General features: G+C 40.9%; 2 protein-coding genes across 3 annotated transcripts; both read left to right on the forward strand.

Annotated features, from left to right (window-relative positions):
* Positions 1–196: 196 nt before the first annotated feature.
* On the forward strand, positions 197–13007 carry tbc1d23 (TBC1 domain family, member 23). Of its 2 annotated transcripts, XM_006791931.3 has the most exons (19): positions 197–253; positions 2508–2619; positions 4764–4869; positions 6058–6262; positions 6346–6469; positions 6736–6860; positions 6938–6984; positions 7069–7172; positions 7274–7396; positions 7504–7596; positions 7680–7850; positions 8134–8176; positions 8560–8666; positions 8801–8943; positions 9321–9365; positions 10061–10149; positions 10273–10408; positions 12369–12563; positions 12674–13007. In XM_006791931.3, the coding sequence occupies exons 1-19, from the start codon at positions 216–218 to the stop codon at positions 12756–12758; spliced, it is 2091 nt and encodes a 696-aa protein (XP_006791994.2). In that variant the 5' UTR covers positions 197–215; the 3' UTR covers positions 12759–13007. The 2 variants fall into 2 exon arrangements, with proteins under 2 accessions (XP_006791994.2, XP_006791995.2); XM_006791932.3 differs by lacking the exon at positions 9321–9365.
* Positions 13008–16737: 3730 nt separating this feature from the next.
* On the forward strand, positions 16738–21894 carry nit2 (nitrilase family, member 2). Its single transcript, XM_087852852.1, has 10 exons — positions 16738–16825; positions 16935–17053; positions 17400–17520; positions 18564–18652; positions 18730–18823; positions 18898–18972; positions 19048–19126; positions 19307–19405; positions 21099–21154; positions 21425–21894. Exons 1-10 carry the CDS (start codon positions 16798–16800, stop codon positions 21523–21525), a joined length of 861 nt encoding a protein of 286 aa, XP_087708978.1. The 5' UTR covers positions 16738–16797; the 3' UTR covers positions 21526–21894.
* The last annotated feature ends 4 nt before the right edge of the window (positions 21895–21898 follow it).

Consider the following 21898-nt stretch of genomic DNA (forward strand, 5'->3'; position numbering starts at 1 on the left):
GGTCAGCACATGTTGATGATGTTTTCTGTTTTTCTCTGTTTGTTGATCAATTATTAACTTTTAGCGCCCAAAATCAAAGCAAACAAGTAGTTTTCTCATCAGTTTCTTATCGCACTTTGATTTCACTTGTCAATCTCGATCCCTCGTTGTTCGGTGACGTCACCGCGCATAACGGGCGTGTTGACGACATCTGACGTGTCTCCGTCAACACAACAATGGCGGATGCCGTGGAGGAAGCTCTTCGGGGCAGCTGGTGAGACAATTTGTTGTTCAGTCAATATTTTCGGAGCCTTTGTCTCGATTGTCAGACAGTCGCGTCGGATTTTTGTTACAGATTTCCGTGTAAAGTAACCAAAGATGAGTTTTTGTGTTTAAAATAGTGTTGGAGTTTGGTGACGTTACTGCTTACCAGCTAGCCAGCTACATGACAATTAGCTAACCCGGTTCTGATAAATTACCGGTCGATAAATCTCAGACGGATAAAGTAACAGCTTTTAAGTCTGCTCGGTGACGAAGTCTACATTTTTATCGGTTTCTCTGCCTCAGTGGGAAGTTTAGTAGCAATGTTAGCCGGACAGCTAATATTTAGGCTTACAGCCGCTTCCCTTTAATCTACCCCAGCCTCACTCTGTTGTTCCAGTTTTATTTTACTCTGAAATATAGAAAAGAGTTTATAGAAAAGTGCTGGTTATATCTAAAAACTTTTAAAGCAGCTGCCATTAAGATGGTTGGCATCGTGAAAGAGGTCTTCATGTGTCAGATTAAAGGAAAAACCTGAACGATAGCCCTGCAGAGAGGGCTCTGCTAGCTCTGTTGATGTGAATGGTGCGTGTCCATTCAGATCTATCGTGAAATGTTTCTGCTTTGTTAAGAAAGATCTTTTATGTGACACTGCCATTTGTCATAGTGCACGGGTCACTGAGGAGTTCCGTGATTATAAAAGTGACCTGGATTTTATACATATGTATAAATGTGTCTTTACAATCATCGGAGATTTTGAACAAATGCGTTAGACATTGTTCTTCTCCGGCTTCATCAAAACGTCAGATGAGGAAATATCTAAAAATGGTGTTCATCTCTTTGGAGATTTGGAGAACCAACACACAGATTCACAGGGAAGCTGTGAATGTCCTCTTTTATGATGTTGCTGTATTGTTTTCCTCTTGAGTTTGTCACCTGTCTGTATGCGGAGTTAAATTAACATGGATTAAAAAAAAAGATTAAGATGTAAATTAAGAGCAATAAACAACACAGGGCATTTAGTAAAAGCTGACATAATTTACATAATTACACAGATGTGAATAATGATTGAGTTAAATATGAAGTTAATAATAATGCATGTTGTTAACCCTGTTGCCTCACAGCGAGAAAGTCATGGATTTGAATCCACCATCTGACCCCGTCTTTCTTTGAGTTTGCATGTTCTCTGTGTGATTACTACTCTCGCTTCACCAGTTAACTGGTGTTTCTAAATTGCCCATAGGTGTAAATATGTGTGTGAATGGTTGTCTGTATGTCTTTGTTAGCCTTGCGACAAACTAGTGACCTGTCTATTGTGTACCCCACTTCTTGCTCTGTAACATACACTGCAGCCCCCTCGGGAAGATGGATGTATGAACTTAATAAAACGTAGTGCCGGACAGTACAGCACAATTTTGAAGATTGGCAGTTTTGTCGTTTATAGTGGTATTATTAGCAGGGGTGGGGGAAAAAATCGATACTGTGTAGTATGGTGATATTTTGTTTGCTAATAATGTATGGATACAGGGACAGCAGAAATCGATATTTTGTTACAAAAAAGGTTTTTGTGCTCTGACTTCAGAGCATGTTGATCCTTTTTCTGAGCAAGAATCCTGACATTCCTTCACTGTCCAAATGTGTTTAACTTGTTTTTGGCAGCAATAAACATGACAGTTTACTTATTTTAATTTAAGACATGTTTTATTTTAATTAAGTTTAAAACTTTTTTATTTAATGTAAAATTATATTTTGTTTTAATTTACTTTCAAATTCTTCAGTTGCTGAAGGGGCTGCATAGTTTTCATAAACTGCATAGTTCAGAATAGCTATAATTGTACCAGATGGTTGATTCAGTTAAGTTGGACTAGACTGTAATACAAACCGTTCAGTTTGTCAACAATCAAACTGAAATGAGAGAAAGACTGAGTGTGAGACTTTGATATTAGATAAAATAAATATTGATAAAGTTTACCTTTATGTACAGAATCTGAATATCGCAAAATATTTTTAAAAATTGCAATAATATCGTATCGTGCGTTAAGTATTGTGATAATATCGTATAGTGGGATGTATGGTGATTCCCACCTCTAATTATTAGTAATAATATTGTTTCTGCATCAGTGAGCCTTTGCATGGGTTTACTCTGAACCTTGGTGTAATAATTTACCTTAAAATGAACTCTTCAAATCTTATGTTTTGTTTTCAGCCTATGAACTTTTATCTTTATATTTTGTGGGATTGTAACTGTGCCGTTCGTTACTCTACAGGGACCAGGATCTCATTGACGCTCTTGACTCTGGTGGCTCAGACATGGAGATGGAGAGGGGCACCATCCAGGTCCAGGAGCAGTCAGCTGAACACCGGGCCAAGATGTGGAAGGTGAGAACGTTGCAGCTGTTAGATTGTGGTTTCAAACAGTTATTAGACATGTACAACATACTTTGTACGTCTGTGGACAGAAGGCAAGAATTCTTACGTTAAGGTGTGAGTAGACTGGATCATCTCTTGTTGGCACACCCAAAGAAAAGACTTCAGTTATGTCTTACATCACATAACAAGAGTCAGTATTGTATGTCAAGCATGTGGATGACAAAAATGATGCTACTTATAGGTGACTGGTGACTGACTCGTCTTGGCTTCACATGCAAAATACCAGCCTGTGAAAAGACACGTTCGGCTACACCCAGTTGTAAAGCAGCTTTGAATGGGATGTTTATTGTGTCTGATAATAGGCTGGTTGATAATATCATTAGGAGACCTTTTAGTCACTGTGTAAAGTTCAGAGAGCTTTTAATTTTACACCTCAGAAAATCGAATAATTTGGTTTATTATAAAAAAGTTCAAATAATGCTTAAAGTCAAATCAAACACAAAGTGTTGATCAGTGCAGGAGAGCAGATACAAGATTTCTTTTTTCACTTTAGGAAAACCTTAAACATTTTTGTTGTTTGTGTCAAATTCTGAAAACATTCTGACCTAAAAGTGAAGATTTGCACTTTCATTTTCAGATTCTTCAACTGCTCCATTAATCATCGTATAAGTCATAGACTATAAACTGAAATTCACTTGGGGCCACACGTGAAATGACAAAAACTATCATGGGCCAGACATTTACATTTTATTGATATGTTATATAATTGTTTATTTATTTATTTTTAAAGCTAAGCACTCCATTTACCAAAACAAAGTAATGGATTCTGAGTTTAAACAACCTGTTTCACAAGCCTGAATATAACAACTCTGTGGAGTGGGCATCTGTTTTGTGATAGCACATCAAAGCCATAATTCCTAGACCTCCTCCTCACCAGTCACTTTAGCTCCTCTGGGAGTCCTGGGTCTGCCTGAGGGTCATGTCCTAGTTGGACATGCCTAAAACATATGACATGTCCAGGAGGTATCCTGGTCAGATGCCCAGATTACCTCAAAAAGCTCCCCTAGAGCAGGCGGCCTTCAAAAGGAAGAAAGCTCATTTCTACCATTTGTATCTGCAGTCTCATTCTGATCATAAGTGAGAGTGGGAACGCAGGTTGACCAGTTAATCAACTACATTCCCTTCATGGTCAGGTTTCTCTTTAACACAACACACTGGTTCAACCTTCGCATCAAAGCAGATGCTGCAATCTGGAGCGTTCACTATGGTCTTCTCATTCCTGCAGCTTCAACTTGATAACTCAGTGTTTGTGTGTTTGAAAAAAAAGAAAGAATAAAAAGTCTGTAATCGTGTGGTTTACATGTTACAGCCTGGAGGTATGAAAATGACTGCTCATAAAAAATCTAAAGATATCAAATGAACTTTCAAAGTTGTCGGTGAGTGAATATGGCTTCCCTAAGGGAGACATGAAGAAACGTATCTTTACCACTTTGTTACTTTCAAAACAAAAACATTATTTGCTTTAGCTGCGTGCCAAGTTCATTGAGATCTGGAGCCTGTTTTACCTGTTCATCGCTCTGCAGCTGTACTGGGGTAAACTAGAGCAGCGGTCTCCAACCTTTTTTGCGCCACGGACCGGTTTATGCCCGACAATATTTTCACGGACCGGCCTTTAAGGTGTCGCGAATAAATACAACAAAATAAAACTAGTACCGGTACCTAAAAAAAGAAGATTTATTCATAACACACGTGAAAAGACCCAGGAAAACCAAGTAAACGATAAAAACGATAACAAAATAACGCTGAAAACCGATAAAAACCCTGAAAACTATACATTTCACACCTGAGCTTCAACTCTCGCGGCCCGGTACCAAACGACTCACGGACCGGTACCGGTCCGAGGCCCGGGGGTTGGGGACCGCTGAACTAGAGGATGCAGAGATTTTTTTTTTTATTAATTTAGTTTTTTTCTCTCAAAATGTTCCAAAAATAATATCAGCAGCTGCTACAATATTTTATTCATGTGTATGAATTTGTTGTCCATCAGTGCAGTGAGACTTTGGCCACTTATAGCAGATCAGTCTTTATTTCCTGAATGTCAGGCCTCCTTTTCTCCCCATGCTCAGCAGTGAATCCTTGTTTTGTTTTTGCAGATTGCTCTCAATGTCTCCGGAAAAGGCGACAGCCTGGCTTCCTGGGACGGTGTCCTTGATTTACCAGAACAGAAGCTCATTCATAACCGGAGTCAGCAGCTGATCGGTGAGTAAATGTCGGTGCCTCTAAAAAGTTGACACAGTCCTGACTTTTGGATTTGCAGTGAGTTTCTCAAGCGTTTTCTGGCACATCCAACTTGAGAATAAATATTTACTTCAGTAAAAGTCGGTGCATTATTTGTGTCAGGAATTTTGCTCTATTTTGGTTTTCGGCTCCGTATCTCAACATTTAAGATCCACTGGGTTTGGCTGGTGAGGTTAAGCGGCTAAAATTCAAGAAAAAACATTCTAGGCTGTTTGAGTTTAAAGTTGGATATTTGTGGGGAAAAACAAGCTCGGCTTAGATAAGATTTTTTTTAATTAGGGATAAAATTCACATATTTGAACTCTTTGGTTTATTAACTCATAAAGCATGTTAAGTCTTATCTTTAAGTCAGAAAAGAAACTAAAAGCTCGTTTTCATTAAATAGAGCTGTTCTGGACTAATAGCACTGGTCTCTGTGTGCAGCTGGCTCTGAGACGACCGTCTACAAAAAACAAAGTATTTAGTAATAACATCAATCTGCTTTTTGCAGTTTATCTTATTGCAACTCTTGTCTGATATGATGCGCTGCAAATTGGCTGAATATGAGAGTTTGTGCCTGTGTGATGTTGGTGATCTACTGCTAAGACTTCTGAAGCCCTGTTGATCCTCCAGAAATGTTATGTTTGGTTTAACAATGCTTTCTTTAAAGTTTTAAATCTTCTCCCTAATCTCAGTTTCCTGTCATGTTCCTGTGAGTTTCCGATGTTGGTGTGGGAAGATACTAACGCTTCCTTGTTGAGGTAGCATTGTCCGCCCTCCATAATGCAAAAAAGCCTCAGTGGAGCAGCACTCTTGCTGCCGAAGAGATGCAGAGGAGTTTATTTACGATTTAGGATAGCCTTTGTACTTTTTCCCTTCTTGCTCAGTAGAATAGCTCCCCCCCCCCCCTCCAGTCTTTGTCACACCCTCCTCTAATTTGAAATTCCAACCAAAAGTCCCGTCATTTATTTAAAGGGGTACGGAGCTGTGAGCAGGAACAGCTGTCACAAGTTTAGATGATATGCTGACATGAAACTATGGGGAGAGATTCAATTGAATAAAAATCTGATAATAATGACATCATTTAATGCATCAATAAGAAAAAAAAACTTGACCTATTTGGAAAAGACAACTAAAACCGCCGACCCCCTCCGTGTGTCCCATGTTTAGACCAGCTGGCAGTGTCAGAGGACGAGAGGAGTGAAATGGTGTCCGACGTTGAGTCAGTCATCACTTTCTACTGCAAGTCGCGTAACATCACTTTCACTCCTGAGCTCAGCTGGCCGCACCTGCTCAAACCGCTGCTGGGGCTTCATCTACCCCGGAGCGACCTCTACAACTGCTTCTATGCTATCATGAACAAATACATCCCTCGGTGAGTCATCTCAGCCTCCTTATCCTTTTCACCCCACTCACACAGACATGCAGGCTTTGACTGTAAAAGCTTTTCCGTTTCAGCGACTGTGTGCCCAAAGGCCGACCCTTCCACCTGTACAGACTACTGCTGCAGTATCACGAGCCGGAGCTGTGCTCGTTCTTGGACACCAAAAAGATCACACCAGACTCGTATGCCATCAACTGGGTATGTTGCCTCATGTTAAATAAGTTTTACAACATTTTTGCCCCATTTCAGAAAAAGATTCAGTCAAAAACAATTAAAGTCATACAGCTTCAATTTTGGTGAAATAAAAGTTGGTACAAGCATTTTTCCCCTGCAGAAGTCATATTCGTTCACATACATTTACTCCATGTTTCATCAGCTATTCTCCACCTGTGCAGCTCTAGAGCTCAAGTAACACTGCTCTGCATGTGGCAAACGATGCGTCTGTGTTTGTCTCTGTTCCACAGCTGGGTAGTCTGTTTTCAAGCCACTGCCTTCCTGAAGTTACCCAGACATTGTGGGACTCGTACCTCCAGCAGGCGGACCCTTTTCTCATCTTCTTTCTCATGCTTATCATCCTCGTCAATGCCAAGTATGCAGCCAGAAAGATAATCCAGCTCGTGGCTGTTTGTGCCAGCTCTAAACGTTTGTTTTTGTTTGTATCCTCAGAGAGACCATACTTACACAAGAGGGAGAAAGCAAAGAGGACATTATCAGTGAGTTTGTTCCTCTCTTCTCATTTGTACAGTTTTTGAATGTCTGTTTAATGTAATTAAATGTGGAAAAAAATTTCATCCCAGAAATGCTGGAAGCGTCTCCTTCTCTCCTGGAGTCCGAGGACATTGAAGACTTGTTTTCACTGGCCCAGTATTACCAGAGCAAAACCCCTCTGTCGCTCAGAAAGGTGAAGCAAATCAAAACTGAGCAGTGCTGAATATAAACAAAGAGACAACGGCAGCATCTAAAAAAACCTCATTGTTTGTTTCCCTTTGTCTGTTTCTGTAGATGAATCAGAATCTGTTTGGTAGCAGTTTGGTGGCGCTCAAAGAGGAGGACACTGACCTCAGTCAGGCGTTGTGCCTCCCTGTGTCTGTCCCTGAAATCCTGCAGGCAAACCAGCTGCAGCAGGTCAGTGACACTTTGAGAGGGAAATTATTAACAGCTCTCAAGTTTTTCCTGTGAGTTTAAGGAAGAAAGAGGATGTGAGGAAACTGAACTTTTTCTTCTTTTTTTAGGATGGGGTACGTTTCTTCGTGGTGGATTGCCGGCCTGCAGAGCAGTACAATGCTGGCCATCTGTCCACAGCCTTCCACCTGGACTCAGACCTGGTGAGGGATAGGGGCTTTAGGGATTCGTTGAAAAATATATTTGCAGTAAACGAATATAAAACAAGCTTTATGTCTTCTTACAGATGCTCCAGAACCCATCTGAGTTTGCACTCTCTGTGAAGTCCCTCTTGGAGACACAGAAGCAGTCTTTAGAGTCGGGTTCCATCGCCAGCGGAGAGCATCTGTGCTTCATGGGCAGCGGGAGAGAAGAGGAAGACATGTACATGAACATGGTGTTGGCACATTTCCTGCAGGTGAGCTGTGAAAGTGGGATCCATATAACAGTTACGAACGTTTCCTTTAGATTTTTTCAAACTCTCAAAATCTGTTTGATTATGAAATAAAACGAACGAAGCAGAAGCAGGAAAGTCATTATAATTCATGCTTAAAAAAAAGTAGTAATCACTGGAAGTTTTAACTGGAAAAATGAGAATTGTGTGACCTTGTTTGGCAAAACAAATTATTTTGTGATCTTTGTTTTGCAATATTATGGATGATGTTCTAGCAGATCTGCTCATTTCAAGCTTTCTGTTACAGAAAAACAAAGAGTATGTCAGCATCGCAAAAGGAGGTTTTATGGGTGAGTAGGAAAAGGACAATCCTGACAAGCACATTAGTCTGCATACACACAGAGAAGTAATATGAACATGGAGAGGCCTATTTTTGTGTGCATGTGTAAGTTATAGTTTTTGTAATGGTTACATCGGTGAGGCGATGCAGCAGTGGCTGTCAGTGATTTGTCCCAGGATCTTGTTTGGACAAATCCATCATCATTATTTAGCATGAAATAAAGTTAAAATACTATATTCATTTCTTGTACATATATGTATGTATATAGGGTAGATAGATATGTTTCTGAGAAACTTGTACGCATCCACATTTTTTATATATCTGTCTTTTGGTCACAACTGCAGTACAGAAAATTGTGAAAGCTAAAATTCACAGAGACACGTGTACTTCCAGCTCTTCAGAAGCACCTGGTAGACATGAACGTCGAGGGGCTCGACTCCTCGTACGTCCACTGGATCGTCAGCACATCTGGATCTCACAGCAGCCTCAGCTCAGCTGATGTAAGAAGTTAGGGGAGCCAGCCAACCCACTTTATCATAAAGGACATAAACATCACACTATGCTCCACACTGGAGGTGTTAAGAGAGATCTTCTGTCTGATGGCACGGATTGTTCCATTTTTCCATGAATACAGGGAGAGTCTCTGAGCGGCCCTGGAGACAGCAAAGGTGTGAAGTCCCTGGTCAACAAAATGACATTTGCTCTCAAGTCCAAGTCGGTCAATGTGAAGGAGAAGATGATCAGCTTCATTGAGAATACCTCTGCCCCCGTCAACAGGTGAGAAACTAGTTCCTCAAACCACTGAAGCTCACACTGCAACACACACTCTCCGTTTTCTGTGTAAATCATACAGTTTGCTACAATAACAATGCAAATTAATATTATAACACTGAAAAAAAATCTAATTTGTGATTCTTCTCACATCAAATACTAAAAACCAAAACACCAAAGTACCAGAGAGCCTTCTGAGAGCCAACTGATCGCTCTTCAAATGAAATTCTGCCAGAACAGTTAAAATTTACCGTTTTTTGACATCCTGCTAGTTTGGGTTTAGTGCATATTTGCAGCTGACTGAAAACATTAAAGCAGACCATATTTGCTTTTCCATATTTCCTGTCATGAAATTAAGTTCCTTGTGCCTTATCCCATAATAGAATATCTTTCAATCTACCCTGGCCAGAGAAGGTGATTCCAGATCGGTAAGAGCTCCCAAACATTGAGATGTTTATCACTGGCATGCCCACTGGCTGTAGACCCGCACCACTCCTCAGGATTTTGGAGACTTTAACGCATGCTTAGTATCAGCATCTCCGCCTACACCTGCCTACACTCATGTAACAACACCACACGTTCCCATCCAGTACGGGCAGCAGGCTGTCTATGAGATACTGTTTCTCTTCATGCTTTCACTAACAACATAAAACTGCTGTTTTGTCTGCACTGTCGGAGCTGCTCCAGCCTTTTAGGAAGCATTGAGTCATCTTTACATCCACAAGGTCGTCGTTTCCTAGTCTAACTCACCGAGGCCTTTGGCTTCACCTTTGTTTGCTTGGAGATGCACTGAAAAGTCTGTCTTTCCATTTCATTATAGTTCTTTCAGATGATAGTCAGGGCTATGCGAAACCATCAAATAAACTATAATTTGCTTTAAAAAGCCCTGAATATCATACAACCACTAATCTGTAACCCAGATGTCGAGCTAGAAATGTCTCGTTTAACCTCTTTTTGTATTTAACAGCACAACCTGTGGCAGTAGTGGGCTAATGTTTTTTTACTGCAGGCTGGAGGTCTTCATGTCATTGATGTTTGTGTGCAAACTGTTTAATGCACTTAATGTATAATTATCTAGTGTGGCTATAATGCTCTGACCTGCCTCGTTGCCCTCTGTAATCAGGCATGTGAGCAGCAGCGACCGCGTCGGCAAACCTTACCGGGGAGTGAAGCCTGTGTTCAGTATTGCTGATGAAGAAGAGTACGATACAGGTAACATTACAGCAAATGCAGATTACAATTAGAAGAGGGTATTATTTTGTGAAATATTTAAGCATTGTGAAGGCTTTTACTTTGAAAAACAAAATGATTACTTCCATCTGATCTTCCTGCCAGATGAGATAGACAGTTCCTCCATATCTGATGATGACCGGAAGGAGATCGTCAACATTCAGACCTGGATAAACAAACCTGATGTAAAACATCATATTCCATGTAACGAGGTGAAAGAAACAGGTCACATGTTCCCCAGGTAAGCTGTCAGCTTTGTTTAGGAAACTTTTTAAATGAGTACAGTGACCTTGAAGCATATTGCATGGCAGCCATAATAAGGGCAGGTTGAAGTCTTTAAATACTAAGGTAAGGTGCTTCACTGCTTCCTGAACATAGTTCCTGATTTTCAGAGGCTCCAAATTAATTGAACAAGTTAACATAAGTTTAAATACAAGGATTGTTTTTAATAGTTGGATAAAGTCTGGAACCCGTGAACCTCAATAAATCCTGTGTTTCCTCTGCTACGCCTTTACTGCGTCTGCCTTCACTTGCTGCTTGTTTGAGTCTTTCTGCTTTCAGTAACTGAAAAGAGATCACGTGACTGACTTGGCCATTTCCTTTCCTTCAGAAACTCTTGGGTTGGCTTTGCAGGAAGCTTCGGATCATTATCCATCTGCGCTATAAAGCACCATCCCACATGTTTTGCAGCATTTGACTAAATTTGACAGCATTAATCGATAGGGCTGTTCGATATAACGATATATATCGGATGACGATATAAAAACATCTATCGTTTCATTTTATGCTATCGTTTGTTTCGTGGTGTCGCAAAATAAACTGTTTACGGCAATATGTTTTCATGGTTTTGATGGTCACTGTAGTGGCTATATTAATCTATTAAAGTTCTCTCTTTCTCTTATATTTAATATAACCACACTGCTGACGGACAAACGCCTGTTTTTATGCGTTGTCGTTAGCAACAATGACGGTAAAAGCACATTGTGCGCTGTCTATCTTGCGTGCTGCACAATATCGTTTAATATTTAGTATCTACTGCTAGCTAGTTTATTGTGATGGTGCTGTTTTTATTATGTTGCTCTTTTTTTGTTTGCTTTCTCTTCTGTTTTTTTCCTCCATACAGGTGATCCAGGTGTTTTGTTTGTTTTTCTTCCTTTCTTCCCCCCTTTCTCACCGTCTCTTCTCCCCTCTGTTTTTCTTTCTCTCCCTCTCTTTCTTTCATTCTTTTTCCCTGTCCTATCCCCCAGTCATGTCTCAATGTTGTAAAACTTATTTAACATGTCCCGTTTGTAGCAACCGAAAATAAAATTAATTCATAATTATAATAAAGGTCAATCAAATGGACCAATATGGCAAGGCCGCTTGGCATCTTTCTTGGCCTTAAGACAACAATTCTGATGGCTAAAGATCCAAACGGGACACAAAAAAAAAAAAGCAACAACGACGGTAACCGCTTGTTTATGTTCCACGTAAGCCTTTCACAATAAAACTCAAGATCCTGTTGAGACTTTTCAAAATAAACTCGATCTCGTGAAAGAGCAGATTATTTACAGATGAGAAGTAAAAAAGAGCCGCCAGGTGCTAAAAAATAAACCTTAGACTCAAACGTTAGAACAGACTTTTCCCCGCAGCACGCTGTGTAATAAATACAGGAAACGGCGGCCTTTACAACTTGTGTCTAAAAATGTTTCATGCATCGATTAAAACACTCGACTCCAGCTACACGACGCGCAGCTGGAAACACTTCACGCAAGTCGAGCTGCCCGAGATTCACAGAATTTACAGAAAATGTTACATTTTTGTGATTTATATCGTTATCGGACGATAGATGTCTTATATCGGGATATCAGATTTGGGTCATATCGCACAGCCCTGTTAATCGACTGAATATTAAGAAACTCATTGCGAGTGTCCTGGGCACTTTCAGGATTTTCAAAGTAAAGTGTCTTTGCAAGAAGAGGAGAAAATGTGAATGACCAACATTTCTTGATAATTAAATTTTCTTCACTGAAATCTTGATGCTTCCCATTGAGGTGAAAGTATGTTTTTGGCTTCTTGAGCACAGTTTTTGACATCCTTCTCTGGCTGTCAAGGGTGGACGAGTTTGGCTTCGTTGTGCAACGAGAAACGAATAAACAAGCAAGCGCTGCGGCCACTTATCAAACATTAACTCCTAACAGTGATTCTTCTTTTGTTTCCAGTCACTTGTTGATCACAGCCACTCACATGTACTGCCTGAGGGAGATCGCCACAAGGAAGGGCTTTGCTTACATCCAGTCCAGACAAGCGCTGAACTCAGTGGTGAAGATCACATCCAAAAAGAAGCACCCAGAGCTGATCACGTTCAAGTTTGGAACCAACAATTCAGCTGGGGTGGAGATTTCAGCGGTTGAGAGGTGCTCGTCTGCACACGGATGAAAAACTAATCAGACATGAATTTTAAAGTAGTGGCTTTACGATTTGTTAACATTTTCCCTTTCAGCTAATGTCTGTTTCTCTGTCTCAGATATTTGATTCCCAATGCGGGCGATGCCACGAAGGTCATCAAGCAGCAGATCATGAAAGTCCTGGATGCCCTGGAGAGCTCATAAATGGTGGTGGTGAGCTCGTTTTGGGAGATTAATACAAACTGTAGGAAGAGGCTCCGTCGGTGAAACCTCCTCCTACTCTCCCTCCTGGACAGATCCCAGTGCAGTGTTGACTGTGAAGCCCCGTGCGTCTGTCTTTGGGACATGTGGGCACACTGCTGACTGCAGACCTGTGAGCCAGGCTGCGAGTGTTGAAATATTTAGGTGCTCCGCTGTCATCCAACCATTATATTATACTTATTTAAAAAGAAATATTGGTTGTAGTGTATGTTCTTCTCTACTGTTAGTATAAAATGGGATCTCATTACAGAGGAGCTCCACTCTGATGGGTTCCCGCTGGCCTTAACGTAGCGTACTGACCGACCAGTGGCGAACTTCTTTCATCCACACACGACTGACCTTTTCTTTTCCACCTGAGCGTTTTGATGATGACCCGTTCGTTTTGATGTGAGCAGTATTGAGTTTCTCGTAACATGTTGCGTAGATTTAACGATCATCTGGTCAGCATGAGTCAGCCAGCTCGGACATAACGATGCACACCCCCACCCCCAGAAAAGCAGTACTGGCACATGAAGCAGATTTCCTACTGCAGTAACTGTTTTTGATAACTTTACTTTTCCAGCAGGCAGCCTTAAATATAAACTATTTGACGGTTAGTTTATAAATATGTAATGTGTATATATATATTGTGTAAACTGCTCTGTATACAGACCTTTGCAATGTCATTTTGAAAGCATATCCTGAGAGAATATGCAGTGAAACTTGTAAACTTTGCCAGGTTTGAAGTTCCCCTTCTTTCTGATTTTCTGGTTTTATGAAAATTGATTAACCTCATCTCATAGCAGTCTGATGTAGCTCCCAGAAAGCCTCTCTGGACTACATTATGAGCACCTCAGTATTTTCTCGTCCCAGTCAGATTCACCATGTGAATGACATCCCCCACTCCTCGATGAGTAAATTATTTCCAGAAGGCTGAAACATTAGGGAGAAGATCACGCTAACGAGCTGCAGAGGTTTGAAAGGAATGGACCTGATATGCTCATTTGCAGCTCTTTTTATTTTTGGATTCATCTAGAGTAGCTTTGCATGACTGGCAGTGCAGAATAATCATTATTTATGTTGTCCTCCAGCTTCAGTTCATCTGTTGTCTAAGGTTCCTCCTCTTTTAAGGCAACTTGTATTCTGATTGGCCCCTGAACAGCACTGATGTGATCTCTTTGACATCATGCAAGTCAAACTGTGTAACCCCGAGCCCTGAGAGCAGTCGGAGGTCTGAGCTTGGGCTTATGGGGATTACGTGGACATAGCTGATGTGATTATTTGAAAGTGTGGCCATGTTTCATATGTTTAGTATTAGTGTGTGACAGGAAATAAGTAAAAGCATATGAAGTCCACTTTAAAGACGGGGTTTTCACGGTGCATCTCATTTCTGACCCACAAAAACAACTTTTCTGTCCACACAGAATAGAAGAGCAGCACAGGTGGTTCTCAGACTGTGGTGCACAGATCCACAGGTGATCATGACCAGGGGGAAACATGGGGTTAATCCACCGTGGATGAGTATGATTTTTTACAAAGTACAAAAGTAGTCAAGAGTTTGGTGTGGTTGTGGTGACGTTTATTTCACTAAAATTCAGATTAGATTTTTTTTAATTGCTATTGATCGTTTCATGTTTTTGAGTGGCAGGCGTGCTACAAAAGGTTTGAGAGCCGCTGATGTGAAGAGAAGTTATCACGACTACATTGATAAATGGGCCGCTGTTGACTTCTGATGGATGTTTCCCACTTACAGCCCCCAGTGTTCATCTGTGCTGTCACAGGATTTTTCGTGCTGACTTAATTTCCAAAGTGATGAAAGGCTTTAAAAAATATAAATTATTTTTACAGGGAGAAGATTTGTTTCCCTGGAAAAAGGCAACATAAGAGGAAAAAGAAAAACGTCATCTATCAGCCCAATTTTTTTGTAACATCAGTATCAAATTTCATAATCGGTGCATCCATATTTATATATAAATATATATCTCTGTCTGCAACTCAGTCTGTCTCATGTATTAGCTAAAACCATATACTGTGTTAAGCAGTCTGCAGTCCATACTGAGCAGTTTCAGTTTGCTTGCCACTGTTGCCTTCGGCCTCATGCCTGTGACGTGCGATACGGGCACCAGCAGTGGTGTGAAGATCCTCTAAAATCGCGGTTCTGTTCGTAGCGCGGTGGCGTTTAAGGTTCGGCTGAACGGTTTTATTTCGCATGCTTTAACAGCTCCACATGGGGGTCACACTAATGCGCGATTGGTCTGTTTCAGAATTGCCACGCCCCCCTCGATCTCCGTATCTTATTCTTTAGTCATGAAATCTGCTTGGACTCTTTCTTGCTTTCTTCCTGCTTATTTATTTGTTTTGAAGTCTAGTTGTGTGTTCAGCCTCCCAGAGAGACCTCCAGTGTGACCGTTGCAGTTTAAACTTCAGCCCAGAGGGCGTTGGCCTCTTTCTCAGACTGAAAAGCACATTTAAATTATGAGCAAAGCAAAAAACAAAAGTAGAATTCAAGACAAAATCTGTTCCCGACCCTCACTCCAGTCTGAAGCATTCCTGTGTAATCCATGCGTTGTTGTACTTTTCTGATGTTTTCCCATTGACTGAAACATCCTCGACTGGGAGTCTTTACATCTCCGTAACATCACTGGATCAGGCTGTCAACCACTCGTCCAGAATGCAACATGTCTCAAATGTAATTTGCACCTTACTGTACTGCTGTTATTTTCTAAGCATTTCTGTTTTTAATAAATGGAGATTATTTGACTGCACGTTTGGACACACTCATTGTGAAACAGCATTGGACATGCAGTTATGACCAAAGGTTTTTGGACATTAACTTTAATTTTAATTTTTTCTGTACAGCAAAGTTGATTTTAAACAAGATGTGATTGAAGTGAAACTCTCAGCCTTAATTCAAGGCTTTAACAAAAGTATTGCAAAATAAAATATTAAACTACAGCCTTAAGATGAACAGTATCAAGTAGAAAGTTATTTGCATTGAAAATATTGTCCAATAGAAGTAGAAGGCAATGTAATGTGAAATGACTTAAAGTGCAAGTACAAGGAAAAATTAAAGGTTTGTAAGCATATATACTAAGTTACCTTTCTCCATGAGTCATGCCTGTGCTGACATTGGTAAGACAGCAGGGGTGGGTGGTATGACCCCGGCCACCCCTCTGGAAACGCCCCTGTTCTAACAACCTGGAGGAAAATTTGTCATTCTAATTTTTTTTTTGCTTTGACTAAAAATTATTCAAAACCTGAACAAAATTAATTGTGGTTTTAATCATGGCCCACACTAATTTTTTTCTTCATTTACTTTAGTATTATTCTTTAAAATATATTTTTCTTAATTTGTCATATTAGTCAAATAAGCAAAAAACAACTTGTTTGTTTTATGTCCAGGGAAAAAACATTTAAAAATCTTAATCCTTTATATACTTCAAACAGGGTCACAGTCCTCCTTTTGAATATTTTTGTTTTCCCTTTCATATATATAGCTTAGCTATTCTCTCTGCAGTGGGAGGTTTGACACTATTTGTGTACCACGAGTAATCCCCCTATTTTTTAATCGCTGAAGTTCATTAATGCTAGTTCATCTTATTATTATTATTTTTTTTACCTGGAAATACATGTTATATTTAGTTATATTTAGGAACGTTATTACTGAGCAGAGCCACTGAGATCCTTACTTCATTTTTATTGTTTATTAACCAGAAAAGTTCATAACATTGATAATCGACCCACCCCCTGTGACGTCACACCGCCTTAAATCTTTAAATTTAACGACCTCAGTTTTTCATAAGCTTAAATTTATATCGTCAAGTCACCTAAAAATAACACTTTCAATTTCAAAACAGTCAATAATATTTTTTTAGTACTCTTTATTTTTTTTTATTTTTTTGTTAAATCAACAAGGTCTCTTATTTTGAAAACCAATCCGCCACCCGGAATCACATGACCCGGACTTTGGAGCGGTGAAGTGAGCAGATAGTCCTGTGTGTACATGTCTACTTTAGCCAAAGTCATGTCCAGTAAGTACAGAGTTCTCCGTGTTTCGCAGTTTAATGTTAAATCTCTGGGCGCGGTTTTGAAGCCTGCGGCTCTCCGTCACTCGCTGAAGCTCCGTGTTTGTTTCCTCAGAGTTCCGTCTGGCGGTGGTCCAGCTGCAGGTGAGCAGCGTCAAAGCAGACAACCTGAGCAGAGCCCGGAGGCTGGTGAGGGAGGCTGCAGGACAGGGCAGCAAAGTGGTGCTGCTACCGGTGAGCAGGAGGAGGAGGAGGAGGAGGAGGAAGGGGGTCCTCACGGCTGCTTGTCAGCAGTCTGAAGTGCTTATTTCAAAATACAACCAACTAAACAAGCCAGTGACCGGAGAGGTCACTGAGCTGTAGATTTTATTTAAAAGTCCTCTGAGAGGACAGCGCTTTAACATTAACGCGGTGTCGTCTTTGTGTGTTTATGAACTGTTTGTTCCCTTTTCTGGACGTCCGTTAGTGCAGGAATGAAATATTTCTAAGAAGTTCCCAGGACAGGACCGTCAGATGACCTGCCTTTTTGGACTGCTCAGATTTACCCTCTGAGCTTATGATCTCCTTGTCGTTAACACAGGAATGCTTCAATTCTCCATATGGGACCAGCTTCTTCTCCAGATATGCCGAGAACATCCCAGGAGAATCCACCCAGGTGCTGTCGGAGGCAGCAAAGGAGAACGAGGTGTATCTGGTGGGAGGTGTGAAAGCATTTAAATCTATTACATAGAGTACATTAAAGTTCACTTCTAATGATGTTACTGTAAAGGAGCTGATGAGGCTTCATGTAGTTCAGCTACAGTATGTGTATCACGCTGTGGTGTGAGATCCTCAGAGTTAAAAGCTCACCATAGTAGAGTTAATATATAACTCCACTGTGTTTCCTGCTGTGGGTTGTCAAGACGACGTGGAAAATGTAATCTGTTTCTGGGTAAACTGTTGGGAAAATAGTGAGAACTTTGAATGTTTAACTCCTGAGAAACAGCTGCTCTGCTGCTTGCACTTTACCGTGTTTTATCCTCTAAGTGTTCCCTCAGAAACCTTTTTAACAGATCATCACACTAAACAAGCTCAAGGTTTCGTTTCACGAGGTCGGTGTATGTGCAAGTAATCTCTATGAGATAAAATCTCAGGTTTAAGACTTTTTTAAACTCTTGGATGAGTACGATGTCACAAAGAGGGATATCTGCTGTTCAAACCTTCTGTTTCCAAGAGGTGGCCAATCAGAAGAAAGGAGAGGAGAGGCGCTGGTCTCAGGCAGAGGCTGGACTGATGGGCTTCACCACAGACAGTATAAAAACAGACATGGCGATCTGACCTGTTGAAGTCCTGTTTTTTTAAGCATTGAGTGTAAAGTTTTCTCCATCGTCATGTTGGGTGCAAAGTACAGGAAGTGACGAGGTTTTACAGAATTCTCCCAAAGATTTATTTTAAGGAGTCTTTGGTTGTCGTGTCTCTTTCATGTGTCTCAGTCAGAGTCCAAGGATAAACACATGGAGACAGTGATGATTGTAATAGGACCACTTGCCACCCAAGCGTGGTCGTCGTTTAAGAAGATTGGGATAACTTTAAATCCAAGTTCAGTTCAAACTACTTTTCGTTATGTTGATGTAGGTTTCCAGTTGTCCAGGTCATTGTGCTCTTAACTTCTTTATGTTTGTGATGACATCCGTCTCTCATCCAAGAGCCTTTTCATTGAGACCTCTTGAGTTTTTAAGCTCTTAAGACTCGTCATCATCCACAGGATCCATTCCCGAGGAGGATGGTGGGAAGTTGTACAACACCTGTACAGTGTTTGGCCCTGATGGAGAGATGATTCTTAAACACAGGAAGGTACGTGTGGGTCGTATACAGCGTGTGGTCAGTTGCAGAGATGAATCCTCTTCATCTTTTTTCTTTCCTCCTCTAAGATTCACTTGTTTGACATCGACGTTCCCGGAAAAATCCGCTTCCAGGAATCTGAGACGCTGAGCCCGGGGAACAGTTTATCGCTGTTTGACACACGTGAGCGACAGTCGCAGACTTTCTGCCTCGCAGTCTGGATGAGCATACGTTGATCTGATGTGTTCCTCCTGCAGCGTTCTGCAAAGTGGGCGTTGGGATCTGCTATGACATCAGGTTTGCGGAGCTCGCCCAGCTCTACAGCAGGAAGGGTAAGCGTCTGAAAGGAGTGTTTTGATTTTGTTTTCCTGTGATGTACCACAGCTGATTTGCGCTTTTGTCCTCAGGCTGTCAGCTGCTGGTTTACCCTGGAGCCTTCAACATGACCACAGGCCCCGCCCACTGGGAGCTCCTGCAGAGGGGGAGGTCAGACTGAGGGTCATAGTCAGTCACTCCCAAAAGAATAAATTGCTGCAGACATGTTAGAGTCATCTTTCAGCCATGTCTGATCTGAGGGTTGAGCTTTCGTTAACCAGACATGTTACTTATAAGGAAAAAGAACGCCTGAATAAGCTGCACGAATCATTTTAATGTGTCTTTATGCAGGGCGCTTGATAATCAGGTGTATGTGGCCACAGCATCACCTGCCAGAGATGAAGCTGCCTCCTACGTGGCCTGGGGTCACAGCACCGTCGTGAACCCGTGGTAAGAAAATAAGGGCGTGATAAGGCGGTTTAAGTTCTCAGAGGGACAACTTGAGGCAGTAAAAGTAGAAGAATTCAGGGTTTTAACCATGTGGAGCAGTTAGGGTGGAGTACAGATGTAGCATCAGCGAGCTGTTATCAGAGTTTATCTCACGCCGTCTCTGGTTGAGCTGAGGAGCTCCAGTAGGACCAGTAGACAAACTTGAAAAGCAGCTTTTTTCAGACGCAAATTTATTGTAACTTTGTATCTCATGAGCTTTAAAAACTTTGTCACAAGGTTTAAATCCAGTGAAGCCTTCCTACGCTGCGTTTCCACTCCTCCTGCAATTCTCCACGTTCTGAGCCGTTTATTGTTCGGATGCCGTGCACGCCATGTAAAGTGTGACTCAGGTAACAGGAGGCAGGTTAAATAGCCCACGGTGGTTTTTTGGTTTGGATCTGCCACACAAACGGCCTGAGGGAATATTTCACGTTGGCAGGTGCGACCAAAGAGCTTTGAATGAATTGAGTTGAAATTTTTATTTCAGTCAACAACAACAGATTATAATTTTACATAAAAGTACTCAAACAGTAACCGAAAAAGGAAGAGGCTGAAGCCTTATGGCTTATACTTATCCTCTCCCTTACCCCCATAGAAATAATCAAATCCTTAACCAAGAAAATAAATACATTGATAAATAAGTTGTATAACAGTTTGAAAAGAAATCAATGATAAATCAAGAAATTAAATCAACACAAAAAAAAATTAACAAACCAAATTTCTATAACCTTGTATAAAACTAATTTTTAAAATCTTCCTGAAGAATGACAAAGAAAAACACATCTTCAGTTCATCATTAAGTCCATCCCATAATTTCACTCCCAAAACTGACACATCTATACTTAACATTCTACTTTAGGCATTTCAAACTTATAAGACCCCCTCAAATCATATTTTCCATCTCTTAGTTTAAACATACTTAAAATACAAATTGGAGCATTCTTTGTCATCACTCGATCATTTCTAAAGTTTTAGAATATATAATGTCCATGAATTTTAACATAGATGATCCTACAAAAAACTGGTTGTTGGACTCCCTATATCCAACTTTATTTATTATTCTAATAGCTCTTTTTTTGCAATTTAAATATTGAATCCAAGCTTAAAAGGTTTAAAGTTCATCTGGGGATTTCGGCTTTTCCAGGTGTAGTTTCTTTCTGACGACTCCACCCCGTCGTGTTACCTGAACCTTCCTGCAGCTCCTCTGCTGTCATGTGTGGGTTTTGTTTGTCTGAGGAACAGACGTGTTTCTTTAAGCGGAGGCTGTGTGCTGGGAGCAGTTTGTTATCTTAACCTGTTCTACAGGCATCAGCTGCTGACGTCGCGTGAGTGTCACCGAGAGGTCTGAAGAGTTGCTCATCAACTCTGAAAATGTCGTCAGTTGAAAAGTGTCCAGCGACACGTCCCTGCCTGCCTGCTCACGCCATGACCGTACAAAACAGATGAAACTTAAAGCTTAACTGTGCATCAGCATTTAAAGTTTTAAAGTGTTTCCTCCAGGGATTCTATATGAATGCAAAATAAAAAACAACAACTTGCTGTTATCACGTAGAATAAATTATTCAATACTTTTTTGTAAAAATGAAATAAGAAAATATCAACTGAGGAAGTTTAAAGGAGCGTTTCAGCCTTGTGAATAATTCTGTTGTTACAGGGGGGAAGTCGTGTCCAAGGCTGGACCAGAGGAAGCCGTTATTTATGCCGACATCGGTGAGGAAAAGCAGAGTCTGCTCGTCTCTGTGAAAGTCATTTACAGTTATGTAATCTTTGATCAGCTGGTGAGGAAAGTGGGAAAATGAATTTCTGCTCTGAGAAGTTTTAGTTTCCTGCTTTAATGATTTCTCTACAGAATAATAATAAAAATGAAGACCTGACCATGTAAAACAGAAAACGTTTCAGCAGCAGTTACTGCAGAGTGCTCGTATTACTCTGGCGTTGCTGTTATTGTGTCTTCTCTCTAAACGTGTCGCGTGTTTTCAGACCTGCAGTATTTGGCCGACATCCGGCAGCAGATCCCGATCACATCTCAGCGTCGGGACGACCTCTACGCGGTGACGTCAGTGCAGGAAGGCTCGAGCTGAACTCTGAACTCGGGTCCAGCTCTTCAAATCGAGCAAAAAGGATCCTGTAATTCTCATCCACGTGATTCTTGTTAAAGTAGATTGAAGAGAGAAGCAGGAAGCAGCAGCTCGCTGTCTCACGGTCCACAGAGGAGGAAGACATGAGAATCAGCTGGACAGTCGCTGATTGGCTGTTTTAAGATTACTTGAATGAAGAAACGTTGCATTAAAAGCTGTGACTCTTGTATCCAGATAGTTAAAATCTTTTTGATGAGCAGTGACTCATTTATCATTTCTGGTTACGCTTGTTTGTTTTCAGAGTTTTCTTTGTTTCTGAATCAGTGCTCAAGAATAAAAAACAAACAAACCTGAAATCCAAGCAGCTTTGTTTTAC

The sequence above is a fragment of the Neolamprologus brichardi genome, chromosome 15 (genome assembly GCF_056152115.1).
Source record: "Neolamprologus brichardi isolate AB-2024 chromosome 15, ASM5615211v1, whole genome shotgun sequence".
In the NCBI taxonomy this organism is placed as follows: domain Eukaryota; kingdom Metazoa; phylum Chordata; class Actinopteri; order Cichliformes; family Cichlidae; genus Neolamprologus; species Neolamprologus brichardi.

Excerpts from the sequence above, each read along its gene's own strand:
- tbc1d23 (XM_006791931.3), top strand. The coding sequence starts at position 216 with ATGGCGGATGCCGTGGAGGAAGCTCTTCGGGGCAGCTG. Across the intron at positions 254-2,507 it reads GAAGCTCTTCGGGGCAGCTG|GGACCAGGATCTCATTGACG; the intron begins GTGAGACAATTT and ends GTTACTCTACAG. Across the intron at positions 12,564-12,673 it reads GAGATTTCAGCGGTTGAGAG|ATATTTGATTCCCAATGCGG; the intron begins GTGCTCGTCTGC and ends TCTCTGTCTCAG.
- nit2 (XM_087852852.1), top strand. The coding sequence starts at position 16,798 with ATGTCTACTTTAGCCAAAGTCATGTCCA. Across the intron at positions 17,521-18,563 it reads CGAGGTGTATCTGGTGGGAG|GATCCATTCCCGAGGAGGAT; the intron begins GTGTGAAAGCAT and ends CATCATCCACAG. Across the intron at positions 19,406-21,098 it reads AGCACCGTCGTGAACCCGTG|GGGGGAAGTCGTGTCCAAGG; the intron begins GTAAGAAAATAA and ends CTGTTGTTACAG.